Below are 15,469 nucleotides of genomic sequence, written 5' to 3'. Positions count from 1 at the left end.
GCCAAAGAGCGCGCTCCCCCGGGGGCGGGGGAGAGAGCGAGGCAATACGTCACCCGAAACCAGAACCCAACTCCCGGCTTGCAGTTCTCCAGCAAACGGGACTAAAAAGTGTTTTCTTTTTTGTTGTTTTTTTTTTTTTTCCCCCCTATCGTCTCAGCAACCTGTATGCCGGCACCCGTAGTGAGCTTTTTTCAGACTGTAGAAAGGACCAGGCGTCGAGGACGCAAAAGAAAGGGGTTGCACTACCACCTCATTTTTGAGGTCACCCTGTCAGGCCACCGCAGTTTGGATTCCAGGTGGCTCTGCGCCTCAGACACTGTCCCTTTTAAGGCAAGCGACCTGGTTCCGGGGGGCGGAGCTTCTCCCGCCGAGGACTAGACCCGAGGAAGGCGCTGGGCGATCGCACACGGGGTCAGCGTCCGGCAGCACGGACGTCGGTTCCGTGCGCGGGGCTCACGGGCCGCTTTCGATTGGCTGACTCGCTCGGGCCGCCCTCCTCCTCGTGCCTGCCCACAGTCCTCCCTCGGGTCGGCCGAGAGTCTCTGCCTTTCCCTTCCTGACCCCTGTCCCTTCCTTCCCATTCCCTTCCACCTTCCCTGCTGCTGCTGCCGCCGCCTCTGCTTCTGCTTCGGGAGGAGCTCGTCCGTCTCGGCGATGGGTTCTCGGGCCTCCACGTTATTGCGGGACGAAGAGCTCGAGGAGATAAAAAAAGAGACCGGCTGTGAGTCGGGGCTGCGGGTGGGGACGGGCCGGGTAGGGCCGCGAGTGTGGGCAGGGAAGCCGCGCTCCTCCAGACCCCCGGGGACGCTTGCGGCCTCCCCGAGGCCAGGCTTCCGTAGGCCATGTAGGGATCCCGCCACCCCTTCCGCCCCAAGCCGCGGCACCTCTCCCCCCGCCCCCGGTGGTAGGGGAACCTCGTCCACCTCTTGGTCAGCCTGCCATCGCGCGACACGTCGCCGCTGTCCACTCCACGGCCGTGTTCGGGCTGGAGCAGGGTGGGCTCGAGCTCGGGCGCAGGGAACCGGGGTCCGGACCTGGGAGCGCGGGCGCCCCTCCGCTTTGTAAGCGAATCTCTTGTCCTGCTCGGTGCCCGGAAGAGGACGAGGTGTAATTCCCGAAATAAGGACGCCCATCTGTTTAGTCCTAGCCCTCCCGTTCTCCAGCCCCACTTTAAATCGAGCAGTGCCCCCGACTCGGTCAGGCAGCCTGGGTCTTCTTAGAGGAGACAGCCGGCTCCTGTGACGTTTCTGAGTAGGGAGCTTAACCACCGCCAGCTGGTGGAAATCAGAGATCATTGACAAGCGTGGAATGAATGACCACAAACCAGCGATTAAAGCTAGGGAATCCGAGCTCTGAGGAGCGACCCACGACCAGAAACCTGGCTAGTGTGATGAGTCTAAGGATCCCCCCCAGGTAACAACCCACCACCCCACCCCAAAGATCACCTTTGTAAAAGGAATGCTTAGTTAAATCGTCCATTTGAGTGTAACAATGAGTTATGCAAACTTGTTAGCACCTTGTTGCTTGCTGCTTTAATTCCAGATATATTGACTTCTACAGCGATGGTGTGCCTTATGCTATGGCCTTTCGAAATTGAATGTGTTCTAGAAAACTCAGTGAGACTTTGTACTAGGAGCCTTGTCATAACTCTGGATTATTACTACAGGTTTAACCACACTTTACACAGAAGGAAACTTGGCCTTAGAAAGTTTGCTATTCACCCATGACGACACAGCCTGGCTAGCTAGTAAAATGGAATTCAAAGCTTCTGATTCTAGATCCAGTGTTTATTCCCCTGAACGCTGGCTTGAGTTTTCTAAATAAAACCAATGTGTGGGCACAAGCATTGACCCTTCAGTGACATCTACCCCCAGTATTTATACTGACATCAGAAACAGTTCCTGAACTTTAATGACCTGTATGTAAAGCATAGAGGATATGGAATTGCTAGGATTGTAAATGTCTTGATAGTTCTCTTGGGTGAAAAAATACTGTCTTACACGTCCTGACCAGGACTTTGCACAGTTTTATAGACTCTTAGACTTGGAAAAGGCCTTAGAGGTTAAATAATCCTGTTTCCCACCCATTACAGGAATCTCCCCTTGTACCACATTCCTATTAGTCATCCAGCCTCTGTTTAAATAACTTCTGTGAGGTGAAACTTACCGACTCAGAACCGCATTGTCCTTGGATCTTGAGCAGGAAAGATTGTGAAGTTAAATGTTTTTGATTTATAGTACTCATTTAGATTCTTAACCCTACATTCTTTTTATGACTGGTTCTAACTCTAGGGATGGAGACATATGGAGTTCTTGAGTGCATCAAGTACTTTATTACATTTAGCGACTCTGGCCTCTGGCCACATTTGCAAACAGTTCCTGTCATCATGCCCTATTGTCAGCAGACACCAGGAAATAGGGATCTTCAAACCTACTCCTCACCCTACCCCACCCCCTGAAAAACATGTACAGAATGAGGAAATGTGAAAGGAATCAAGGAGTTGGAGAGAAGATCCTTCCTTTAAAGTGGAGAAGAAATAAAGTGTAGAACTGCCCTCCTTGTCTGATTAAATAAAGAATATGGGAATAGGTTAAACAATCTGTCCTAGTAACTACTTTAATGATACCTAGTATGTGTTTCTGGATCTTATGATTCCCAGTTTCTCTCTTAGATTTTTACCCCCTGCCACCTGTTGTGTGCATAAGATGTCTAAATACTCTTAGAAAAACTTTCTTTCAGGCAGGTCGGTGGCTCAATGGATAGAGCACTGGCCCTGGATTCAGGAGTACCTGAGTTCAAGTCAGACACATAACACTTACTAGCTGTGTGACCCTGGGCAAGTCACTTAACCTCATTGCCAACCCCCCCCCAAAAAAAGGCTTTCTTTCCTGTTTATCAAAGAATGCCTTCAGCATAAAGGGAGTCTGGGCTTCAAAAGATGAGGAGGTGGGCTAGAAATGGCTCCTAGCTCTCATAGGAGGAAGTCTAGCTTGCTTTTTGTTAGTACAGGAGTGTCAAATAGAAACAGATCTTTCAGGCAACATATTGACTTAGAAAACTACAAATTGACATCATGTGGGTGGTATCCTTATTTTATTAAATATTTCCTGAATACATGTTAATCTAAAGAGCTTTGCCTTAAGTTTGACACCTCAGTGTTAGAGGACCTGTATGGTGACTCAAGTTCAGGACAAAGCCCAATGTTTCCTTTCAAACAACTTACTTACCTAATTGTGGAGATTAGACTGGCAGGTAGGAAATTTTGAGAGAGAAGTACAAAATTGTTTACATTTCTGCTAAAAATCGTACAGTACTCTCATGAGGATCTACTGTATATAGGCAACTAACAAAAATATCCTTATTGAAGTAAACGAAACTAAAAAACAAGCAATGCTTGAAAGTCTCATACCCCTAACAACCATTGGAAAGAATACTTGAAATCATTAATAAGAGAAGTGCAAAGCACAACAATGCTGAGGTTTCACTTCACAGCCAGCAAATTACCAAAGATTATTCAAGATGGGAATAGATAGTATTGGAGGGGTTCTGAAAAGACAGGGACACATATGAATTGTTGGTAGAGCCATGAACTGGTCCAGCCATTTTGAAAAGCAATTTGGAATTAATTTAAAAAAAAATAACTAAAATGCCCAAATATTATGAGCTGGAGATTCCACTACTAGGCATAGATATCAAGGAGGTTAGTGTTAAAAAGAAAGTCACAATATATATATTTATAGCAGGACTCTGTGAGGAATGGTTAGTATCACTATTCTGTATGGAAGAATAAATTATTGAGTACAGAGAAGCCTAGGAACACTTATATGAACTTATTTGAAGAAAAGAGAACCAGGGAAATGATATACACAATGATGACAACAGTGTAAATAGGAAATTATCTGCTTATATTTGGTTTTTGTTTTGTTTAGAGGGGTTACCAGTTGTGACCCATCAGCTGTCTCTCATCCTACCCTTTTCTCCCAATATTTACTGGCCCACTCCCTTTTCTAGTTATACATGGGTATGATATCTTTTTTTTTTTTAATCACTTCTGTGCAAGTCAAGAACAATTGTACACTCTTGAGATTCTCCTTACCTATCAGATGTTTTAAGGTAGCTGAAGAGCACAAATATGAGATGATCTCTTGAAAGCTTTACATTGGAGTTGGAAACCGTATTCTAAGATTTCCTTTTCGTAGTTCTAATTTGTTTGGAATTTGTTCACAGGACCAGTTTAGCTGTTGCTCACAATTTGAACCATTGGCGTTAGGTAAAATAATTCTAGAAGTAGTTCGGTATTAACCATTCTAATGGAATTAGAGATCATTTCACTCAGCAGATATCCTGTGTAAACACTAATAAATTGGTATCTAAAGCCAAGAGAGTGTTGCATAGTGGCTAAAGTTGGCCTCAAAGACAAGACACTTAAATCCTGCCTGACCTACACTGGCTGTGTGACCATGGGGAAGTCGCTTAATTTCTTAGTGCTAGTCTAGGCAATTCTTTTAAGTTGAAGAGAAGGTGCCTCTTCTTTGGGACGGAGCTTGGTCTTTGTGCCTTTGCAGAGGCTCATTGATTGTTACAGTCACTGGGTGTATTGTTTCCCTAGCTCTACTCATTTACTTGCCCTCATATGTTCCAATACATTCATGTAGCTGTTTGTTTAGGCACTACTCTTTGAATGATGGTCCTCTTGTTTACATCCAGTTATTGATTACCACCACTAAAAGTACAGCTATAAATATGTTGGTGTATAGGGAGCCTTTCTTTTTGTCATTGCCACCCTTGGCATAAGTGCTTAGCAATGGCATGTGTGGGTCAAGGGGTATGGACGTTTTAGTCGCTTTCTTTGCTCATTCCAGATTGCTTTCCAGAATGGTTGGACCACAGCTCCACCCACAAGGCAATAGTTTGCCTGTCTTTCCAGAACCACTCCCACATTGACTATTGCCATTTGTCATCTTTGCCAGTTTTCTGGCTATCAGACGAAAATTTAAGAGTTGTTTTGATTTGCTTTCTCTTGCTATTAATGATTTCAGGCATTCTTTCTTTTGGTTGTTAATAGTTTGCAATTCTTTTGAGAACTATTCCTTTGACTACTTTGGTATTGGCATTTGTTCTTATATGTTTCTGTGAGTTTTCTATCTATCTTGGGTACTGAATCCTTGTCAGAGATTTGATACAAAGATTTTTCCTGCAGTCTGCTGCTTCCCTTCTTATCCTGAATGTGTTCATTTTGTTTGTGCAAAAGCTTTTCAATTTTATGTAATCAGTATGACCTATTTTATCTTTTGTAATTGCCTCTATCCCTTGTTTGGTTAAGAATTCATCCCCTCCCCATAGTTGTAAAAGGTACTTGATCTGCTTTTCTAAATTTTTTTATGATATGATCTTTAATATTGAGGTCATGTATCCATTTTGAATTTATTATGAAATATTTCCTTCTTGTATTTCATTTGTTTGCTCTCTCCTTTCTCCTCACAGTACTTTGTACATACCAGGAATTTGATAACTAATTGAAATAAATGTATTTCTCTAGGTTAAACAAGCTTGTGAAACACATAATTAAGAGCAAAGTTAATAAATGTTAAATTACTCTCACAAATTGTGTAATTTCCACCTACCATTCAGTCATAACTTTGTAGCGATGTTCTGGCTAGGAATTACACTCTTAAAGCAAGGATGTGACAAATGTACAACAATCTAAAAAAATCACTAATGCAAATTGAATAATAAAGAATGCAAGTTCATTTTGCTACTTTCTAGTGAAAGTGGAGAATAGTTTGAAGGCAATTAGAAACCCCCAAAAAATCTATTTTTAGGCTAGTGAAGTTTTTATATGTACAAGGTATAATTTTACCAGCAGTTCTATGCCATGCCTACATTGGAACAGCTGAAGCAATGGGGAATGCTGGTGTTGAGATTCTTATCCTTTCCACCAAAAACAAGCTTTCCATTGACAAAAGTGTTTGGATAGTTGAAGAAACACCCTCGCCGTAAGTATTGTCCCCCTTCTCACCCAGGACCTCTTTTTTGTTCATGTTAACACATTGGCCCATTTTCACATTACTAGTGGCCCTGGGGATAAGGCACAGTAGTGGAGTGGCAGCAGGTGTAATGAGTGGAATGCTGGCCTTGGAGTCAGGAAGAGCTGGGTTCACGTTTTTGCTCTGATGGACAAGTCACTTAATCTCACCTTCAGTTTTCTTATCTGTTGATAGGGGATTGTTAGGCCATATAGCATGATTGTCATGTGAGTGGTAAAATTTCAGTACTAGAGGAATTAGGGTTGAGAAGCCTTCTTTCAACAGACTTGAGTATTACTTATCATTTTTTATTTATGTGTTAATTCAGGATAATTGTAGAGATAAAAGTTTTTATTTTTGTTTTCTACCTCCCTCCTCCACTTTTGTTTAATCTCTGTACTTTTATGCAGGGTTCTTCCTGCTACTTAATGCTATTACCTCTCCCCTTAAAAGTAACACAGTGCATTCACTTTTCAAAGGGCTTAAAAGGGCATGCAGGTTAAAAGGGGGGAGAGGGGACATGCAGTAAAAAAATAATGACTAAAAAGTCTATACCCTTTGACCCAGCGATTCCTGCTGGTGGTTAGGCATGTATCCCAAAGACATTAGTGACAAAAAGAAAGACTATATATACCTCCCAAAATATTTATGTAGCAACCATTTTTGTGCTGCCAAAGAGTTGGAAACAAAGTAGATGCCCACAATGTATACAATGAAATGTACTGTAAGAAATGGTAAATGTGATTAATACAGAGAAGCATGAAAAGGCGTATATGAGCTGATGCAGAGTGAAGGAAGCAGAACTGGGAGAACAGTGTTCACAATTACTCCAGCATTATAAATGGAAAAAACAACAAAACCTGAATGCTGGGAAATGGAAATGAACAAGACTGGTCCCCAAAAAAAAGATATGTGAAGATAACTCCTTCTGTTCCTTTGCAGAAATAGGGGACCATAGGTGTGAGGTGCCGTAAATAATATCAGATTTTTAAAAATATATCAGTTTTGTAGAATCCTTTTTTCTCCTTTTCTTCAAATATTATTATAAGATATGGAATATAATGAGAAATATAGGTTGGGTTTTTTTAAGACATCAATAAAAAACTTTTTAAGGTTCATTCAACGTGCATATGATATAAGACTTATGGTATAATGGTTAGTTTTGCTGAATTTTTTCTTTATTTAAGTGATGGTTCTCTGGGAGAGAGTGGGGGGGAAGAACAGTGGGAAATGTGTATGATATAAAAACAAGATAATAAAAGTTTATTTTTTAAAAGACAGTCCATTCCATGTTAGATGGAAGGTTTTCAAGACCCAATTTCCTTCTTGGAAAGAGCATAAGATCTGAAATCAAAGGACCAGTGTGTGAGCCCCAGCTTGGCCACTTTTAGCTGTATGACCATGACCAAGTCTCTGAGCTGAATTTCCTCATCTGTAATATAGTACTAATAATATGTCCTTCCTACTTCCTAATAATGTATATGAAGCACTTTGTAAGATTTAAAGTGTTACAGAAATGTGAATTATTATTATTTTATAGTATGAAATTGTTTTATTAGAGTAGATGAAGAAATCTTTCCTTCAATGACCATGAAATTCCCATTTATATTTTATATATTAAATATTCCTATTTGTGCTTCATAAGGAAGCAACTTTAACTACTGAGGGTCTTCCTTTGGTTACCAAGAATGTTGTTGCTGTCAGGCAGTTGTCCTTAGCTAATGCCTTCTGAGAGAAAAGAGTTAACAGGAAACACAGTAGGGACTGAGTTGATGCCAGTAACTTCCTGAACTTCAGCTCCTTTTAGGGGTAGTTTGGAGTTGTGCCCAAATCTACCCCACTCCCCTTTTTACCCTCCCAGGGTTTGCTTAGTGTTCACTGTTAAGAGTAGACTTGGCAACCAGCTCAAAGAATAGTATTATCATGTAAGTCCCAAAGCCCTTTGTAACAGTTTCAATAGAGAACTGCCTTTGGAATCCAGGAACTAGGTCTTGGATGACACTACATTGGAGAAGGTTAAATATTGACATTTGATTGTGTATTTCCCTAGTACTTCCAGTACCTTGCACATAGTAGGTGTTCAATAAATATTTGTTGAATGAATGGCTCTGATCCAGTATGAAGATACCAGTTCAAGGCATTGATATCTTTAAAATAAAAATTAACAAAATCTTTTAAAATTATGAAGTGGTCAGTTGTAAAGACTGATCCATTTTTACAAGTTGTAGTGTATGTTGGTCACCTTACAAAATGCCTTTGGGGAGGATCGAGAAGGTAATCTTAAAAACATCACGGAGAGTTCTGTTTCAATTATGAAAGGTTGACACAAAAGACTATCTTTTGTTTGTTCAATTCACCTTCTAAAAGGAAAGCAGCCTGAGATGCTTAATATTGGATCGGGATGTTAGTGAGTCTACTGGCAATTCTAGGAAAACTTGCTTATGTATTCCAAGCTTTTCTATACCCTGGAATTCTAGTGATGGTGGTGATTGAAGGGATAGAGAAGGAAAAACATCATTGTTAAGTGGTAGATGAGCCCTTTTCTGGACTTTTTCCTCATATTTAAAATGAGGATACCAATGGTATCTACCTCACAGGGTTGTCATGAGGATCAGTTCATAAAACATAGACTCTTCTGGTTTTGCCAGAGGGAGCCACTATATATGTTCAGATTTGGGTAGAAGGGTATTCTTGACATACAGTCTATCCCCTGATCTCTTCAAATTGCTGTGTACAAAGAAACCAGCCCATGAGAATAAAACGTAAGGAAACTGTTGGGATCCTGATATTAACAGCTGTTCTGTGATCTCCTGCCAAATTTTGCCCTACTCACTTTTCTGTGTTTCCTTATTTCTCATCTTCACTTTCAGGTGGGTTTTTGTTTGTTTTGTTTTTCTTCTGGGCAGTGACTAAATATTAAGCCTGTGGCTGAGCTGTCTTAGAGAACTAATTGTACCGTGATATCCCTTATCGACTCCTCCCTAATTCAGCCACCAGTTGTCTCTGGCAACATCTAGCCTTCCTGGGGACTACCACTGTAACAAAGTCCAGGCTTGCCACACCCTCCTTTTCTCCTTTGTTAATTCCTCTACTTTTCCTGCTACTTTATTTCTCCTGCTCAAAAACTGAGTGGCTCAAAAAGGCCATTTTTCAGGATTACTTTTGTAAAGTTCTTTGTCCTTTTGTCATTTGATAGTTTCGTTCACATTCTGGATTTACTTTTCTGTGTATGTCTCCCCCTTCCTCTGACAGGATGTTAAGCTCTTCAAGGGCAGAGACTGTTTCATTGTTATCTTTTATTTTATCCCCAATGCATAGTGCATAGGCACTTAATAAATGCTTATTGAATGGATGTTGGCATACCCTTTAATTCCCTAATTACCTTGCTCCCAGCTTTATTGGGAACTATACAGTGCTCATGCTCAATTAAGAAAAAGGAGTCTTATTTTAGGCTGTGATTGTAAGGCTATGACTATTCTTTACTTTTCCCAAGGGGAATGATAAGTCTCAAATGGCTGATAAATGAGTAAACCTGACTTAAGAGATATAGAATCTACTTATTGTTCCTTAATCTGTAATATTTCATCACTTAGTCATTCACCTAGTGCCAAACTGAAATATCAAACTGATAAATGGGTTTGTGTTTATAAAATCAACATATATATTATTAAAATCTCTCAATTAGTAAGAACATAGAGACCTTGAAGTTTCATTTTTTTTTCCAAGAACATCTGGATCCCCTTGGCTAAGAATTTATGTGGGAAAGAGAACTTTTTAGAGTATATTTATGACGTGTGGGTTTTTAAACCTACACGTTCAAATCTATAGACTTGGAACACAAAAACTCTTGAGTTAATCTATTGATGAGTTAGGCTCTTAACCAGTTGAAGTTTTAACAGAAAAAATTTCCTTATTTGTGGCCATATTTGATTGCATTTGATTTAGCTTAGATTTTCTAATTCCTTTTATTCAATTATCTTTATGGACCTGAAAACTTAGTTATTAACTTATTTGACCATATAGTGGCAAATTAAGTGTAAGGCTCGGCTCCCCAAAGGGAAAATGAGGCACATAGTTTGTAATTATATAATGATGGAATTGGGAAGAAAGAGTTAACTTGTTCCTAAAATGTTATGCAATATGGTATTTTAGTTTTGTGTTTAACTTTGTGGAGGGGAATACCCCTGCCATATTAATCTGGATCTACTTTTATATTCTTTAGTTTCCCACAGTCAAATCACCCGTCTTTACAGCCGGTTTACCAGTCTGGACAAAGGAGAGAATGGTACTCTCAGGTAAGCTTGCCTTTCTTAATTCACTGGACATCATTCCCAAGTGGTCTCTTAACAGCTGCCATTACTGCACGGGCAGACTAGACAGTCATTTATCATACAAAAAAACTAGCCCTCCTTGAATAGTAGAACTGTAATCTCCTTGGCCAGTGGATTAACCAGTAACAACCGTATGTTTATTGTCTTTGTACTTTTCCTTCTGTTCGACTCAAATATTTATTTGGCTGATTTTTAATCAACCTCCTGGTAAGATATATGTGAGGTGTTGCATATCTGAGTATCAGATAAGCCTGATTGTTAAATTTCCCCAGTGTAGGCTTTCTGTATCCCAGAGCTGAGCTTGTTTTCTTATGGTAATGTAATGTTGTTATAAACATTCTTATATGATTCTTATATTCTTACTGATGTTATTATTGAACTCAAGTGAATGGGCACTCCCTGTAGTATCCCATCTCATTCCCAAGCTCTGCGTAGATAATACACATTTAAACTGGTCTTTTTTGGAGGCTGGCCCAAAGAAGTTCTGTGCAGCACGCTTCTGACACAATCAGTGGAATATAATATGAGATTGAAGGTACAGAAAGACTATTTAATATTGTAGTCTCTGGAAATAAATCATAGAAGGGAAAAGCCTGATCCATAAGACTACTCAGAATGTCAGAAAAAGCTCTAAGTTCGTTAAAACTAAGTTTCAGAACCTAATACTTATTGTATACAAACAGCAGATTAGAAATGCTGGCCTGATTTTTCTATCCCCAAACACAATTTAATAACCTCTTTAAATTTAGAGATTGGATAGCAGTCCTCAAATAAAATGTAAACCACTTTAAAAAGGGCTAGCCTGCTTCAAGCCAGTTTCAAACTAATTCATTCCTTTTTCCTTTGTGGGAGACAAGTTTGTTTGTTTTTTTTCAGTGTTTGTGAGAAAATACCTAGTTCCTCCCTCACTAGTTTGCATTGCTCATAAGTAACAATAGGAAGGCTAGAATCTTTGTTTAAAAAACCAAAAAGGGGGTGGGTGCACCTCCTCCATTGAAAAGTTTAGCCTTTGTCCTTTTCATTTTAGTATCCCAAGATCTTCTGTGTTAGGCTTTTGATTGGGAAAAAGGAAATAGAATTTACGCAAATGAGAATGGCTGACCGTACCCACCCTGTATGCTGGTATTCTATCTGTGACCTTCATGTGACCTTGACTCCTCCTTCTGTGGTCGCTAAATACAGTTGTGTCTTGAATTCATAAAATTTATATTAATCCTTTTTCTCTTTCATGCCTTTTGTCTTTTCTAATGAAAGTTATAGGCATGACAAACAGGTTCCAATCACAATAGTTTATGTCATACTTTATCACTGTAAAATGCTATATATCTCTACATCCTCACAGAAATCCTAATTGACAGGGAGTATAAGTATTATTTTCTCTCTTTTACAGATTAGAAAACTTGTTGAGGTTTAGGGGTGCTGGGACCCCGAAATAGCAACACATGGGTCCTGTCAGAATAAATTCGACCCAATTCTTCATTCTGTCAATGACAAGATTTATTAGAACACTGATTGGGGTGAGCAAGAGTTTTACTGGGTCTGCGCTATTGGTTAGATTTTAAGAATCTGAGTATCTTAATAGAGACAAGGTGGACATTATATACAGAAAGACTGTGGGAGGGATCTAGGAGTGGCCACATAGTTTGGGGTGACAGGAGGAAGGGTCTAGGGTGGATCTTGATTGGAGTGGCCAGTAGGCTGGGGTGACTGTGAGGTAACAGAACGATTTGGCGAACACCAGGGACCCAGATCGAGTGGCCAAGGGAGAATGAGGTCTAGATGGTATCAAGAGTGGGTAGGTAACAGACAATGAAGGGCTGGGTGGGTCTGAGGTAACAGAATTGAGAGATTGGGCATAGCCACAATGAAAGGCCAGATGAGTGGATTATAGCCTCAGGCCAGAGGCCTGACCATGTGGGAAAGTCCAGGGCTTTTCTTTTTTGGGGTCCAGATCCCAAAGACATGGTCTTTTCTTTTTCGGGGTTCAGATCCCATCTTCATCAAACTGAGTCTCAAAGAAATCAATTGACTTGCCTAATGTTGGATAGGGAATAAGTAAGAGAGCTGGGGCAATACCTTAGGATTGTGCTCTGGTTCCAGACCCAGCTCTATTTCTAAATTCAACCTTTTTGAAATGTAGTTAAGTTTAGTGGATAGTAAGTTCTTGCCTTGTGTGAGACACTGTGCTAGCCTCTGGGATACAAAAACAAAAATGTTTCTCTCCCTCAAAGAGCTTACATTCTGGTGGGAAATGAAATGTGTAAAATGTGTAAGTAAATAGAAGGTAATTTGATAAAGGAGAAAGCACTAACTAGAGCGATCCAGAAAAGCTTCCTGGAGGAGGTGCACCAAAGCTGAGCCTTAAAGGAAGCTAAGGCTTCTTAGACGTGAGTAGGAGAGGGAAGGTCAGTTGAGGCTTATATAAATGCTTGGAGAGAGCAGAGGACGCCAGGTTTGGAAGAACAGCAAGTTCTTTGGTTGGAACATAGATTACATGAAGGGAAGAGTAATATGAAATTAATTTTTAAAAAAAAGTAGACTAGAGCCAGGTAGTGAAGAGCTTTAAATGCCAGCCTTTAAAGAAGAAGCTTGTATTTTATCCTAGAAGCAATAGGGATACACTGAGCTATTTGAGAAGGGGACTGACGTGGTCAACTTGTACTTAAGAAGTTTATTTTGGCATCAGGAAGGGGCAGCCAATTAACTGGCTGTTACAGTAGTCCCGGTGACGTGTAATAGGGCCCTGAATTTACATGTTGGCTGAGTGAATAGGAATAGAGGTTGAATTTGAGGGATGTGGAAGTAGGATCATTAAGTTCTGGCCACTGCTTGAATGTGATGGGAACAAGTTGAGGGTGAAAAAACCTAGGGGATTGAAGAGATACCTTCCTCAGAAATAGGTAAGTCTGGAGAAGGGGCTGGTTATTTGAAGGGAACACTGCACTAGAACTTTTGGGATACTCTATAGATCTGGGAGACATCAATGTAAAGTGATAGGATTAAGAAGAAAAAAAATCCTAAGGCAGAACTTTGAGAAGCACCACCGTGAAGGAGTCGGAAATGAGGAATGATCCAGGAAGCAAAACTGGAGAAGAAATGGTCAGGTAGATTGGGAGAAAACCAGGAGAAAGTAATATCATGGAAGCCAAGATAGCAAGGAGAACATGGTCAGCAGTGTGGCTGCAGCTGCAGAGAAATCCAGTAGAATGAGCACTCCGAAAAACACACATCAGATTCATCAATTAAGATTTCCTTGACAAACTTGGAGAAACCAGTTTGATTTTAGTAGTGTAGTCAGAAATTAGATTGCAAGGGGGTGAGAAGTGAATGAGGGATAAAGAAGTAGAAACAGTGAGTACAGATGACTGTTTGTAGGAGTTTGGCTATGAAAGGAAAGAATGAGTGAATGAGCATTTATTAAGTGTCAAGCACTGCTAGGTGCTAGAGATATAAATACAAAATTAGGAGTCCCTGCCATTAAGGAGCTTACATTTGATTGGGCAAAACAACAGGTACACATCTAAATATGCAAAAAGTATATAAGGTAATTGAGGAAGCATCAATAGTAGGGGTCACGGGGCAGCTGGGTGACGCAGTGGATAGAGCACCGGCCCTGGATTCAGGAGGACTTGAGTTCAAATCCGGCTTCAGACACATAACACTAACTAGCTGGGTGACCCTAGGCAAGTCACTTAACCCCATTGCCTAACCAAAAAAAACAAACAAGTAGGGGTCAGGAAAAGCTTCATTTAGGAGGTGAAAAGTAAAAGAAACTAAAAACTTTTAAGATGCAGAAACGAGGAAGGAATGCATTCCTGGCATAGAAACAGCCAGAGCAAAGTCACAGCAGTAGGCAATGCCATGTCACATGTGAGGAACTGCAGAAATATCAGTCTGATTAGACCAAGATTTAGTTAAGGAGAGTAACCTATAATCTAGAAATATAGATTCAAATCAAGTTGTAAAGGGCTTTAAATCCAAAACAGAGGAGTTTCTTTGGCAATTAAATGGAGCATGGATTACTAGCATGAGGAGAGTTCAGGTGGGCAGACAAATTGTGAGGTATACAGGAATACCTAGAAGAGGTGGTCAGGGATGAATATTGTGGGAACAGAACAAGTAAGTGTCTTCCTGATTTAACAATCTTGAGTTTAAATCTTTCCAGTTCTGAATAGCTAGATAAACAACTCCTTATGCTTGCTTATTATTTAAAAAGCCTCTTAGATGTTAAATCACTATGCAACCTAATTTGATTGCTGCTACTAATCAGCTGACCCCTGTTGAAAAATTATCATTGGAAATTTCTAGTTGCTATGTTTTTTATCAGCTAGGAAAATAGACAACCATCTGTCCTGGTGGCAAATATTTACCTGCTAGGTTGGATAATCTCCTTAACTTCCTTCTAGTCCTGCTTTTTTGATTCTACTCTATTCTGTCAGACTTATTTCAGAATCCTCCAGTAGCTTCAGCCTTGATAGAGTTGAATTCTACCCAATTCCCAAAACAAATATGGAATGGTAATAATACCTTCCATTTATAAATGTTAATAAAGATAAATTAAATTCCTTCCTGGGGCTGAGCTTATTTGGCAAGTGAGTGTAAACTCATCTGACTGTGTTTATTTGCAGGACCCAGCAGTGCTTCACATCTGTCTGCCCTGAACCTTTTGGGACATCTTGCCATCCCATTTTGACTCCCTCTGCTACTTTCCACCCCTTGCTGTGGTAATAGTAATCAGATCAGTACTACTGCTGCTTCTGGAAAGGGAGTGATAATCCTTTAGCTCCACTTACCAACATCCCTGTGACTACTCTGATTACCAGCCCTGCCCATGGGAGTTATCTCCCCTATTAAAACTGTCAGGTCCTTGAGGACTAGGACCCTCTCACTTTAGTATTTATATCCCTAGTACAGCGCCTCCCACATAGTTGTTTGGGTGCTTTTTCATTCATTCAAACTCAAGTACTGATGAATATTGTGTAAAACTCCAAGAAAAGTTATAATGGTTAATAAATTCTCAGTCACTTAAACATGGGAATGAAATATAAGTGAAAAGAGCACTGGCTTAATTGAGCCAGAAAGCCTAGCATTTTGTTCCCTTACTAGAAGTGT

The 15,469-nt window shown here is 40.3% G+C and overlaps 1 protein-coding gene across 1 annotated transcript in view; it reads left to right on the top strand.

The window, feature by feature from the left end:
- Nucleotides 1-465: 465 nt before the first annotated feature.
- CHP1 (calcineurin like EF-hand protein 1) overlaps nt 466-15,469 on the top strand; it is a 48,607-nt gene continuing 33,603 nt past the window's right edge. The window contains exons 1-2 of the mRNA XM_027869948.1: nt 466-721; nt 10,249-10,321. Coding sequence (XP_027725749.1) covers nt 655-721; nt 10,249-10,321 — 140 coding nt within the window. The 5' untranslated portion in view covers nt 466-654. The remainder of the gene's footprint in view (nt 722-10,248; nt 10,322-15,469) is intronic.

This window comes from Vombatus ursinus, unplaced genomic scaffold (genome assembly GCF_900497805.2).
Source record: "Vombatus ursinus unplaced genomic scaffold, bare-nosed wombat genome assembly UNPS02014794.1, whole genome shotgun sequence".
Taxonomy (NCBI): domain Eukaryota; kingdom Metazoa; phylum Chordata; class Mammalia; order Diprotodontia; family Vombatidae; genus Vombatus; species Vombatus ursinus.
The sequence above is the reverse complement of the archived record's forward strand: the minus strand, read 5'-3'. Positions and strand labels throughout refer to the sequence as shown.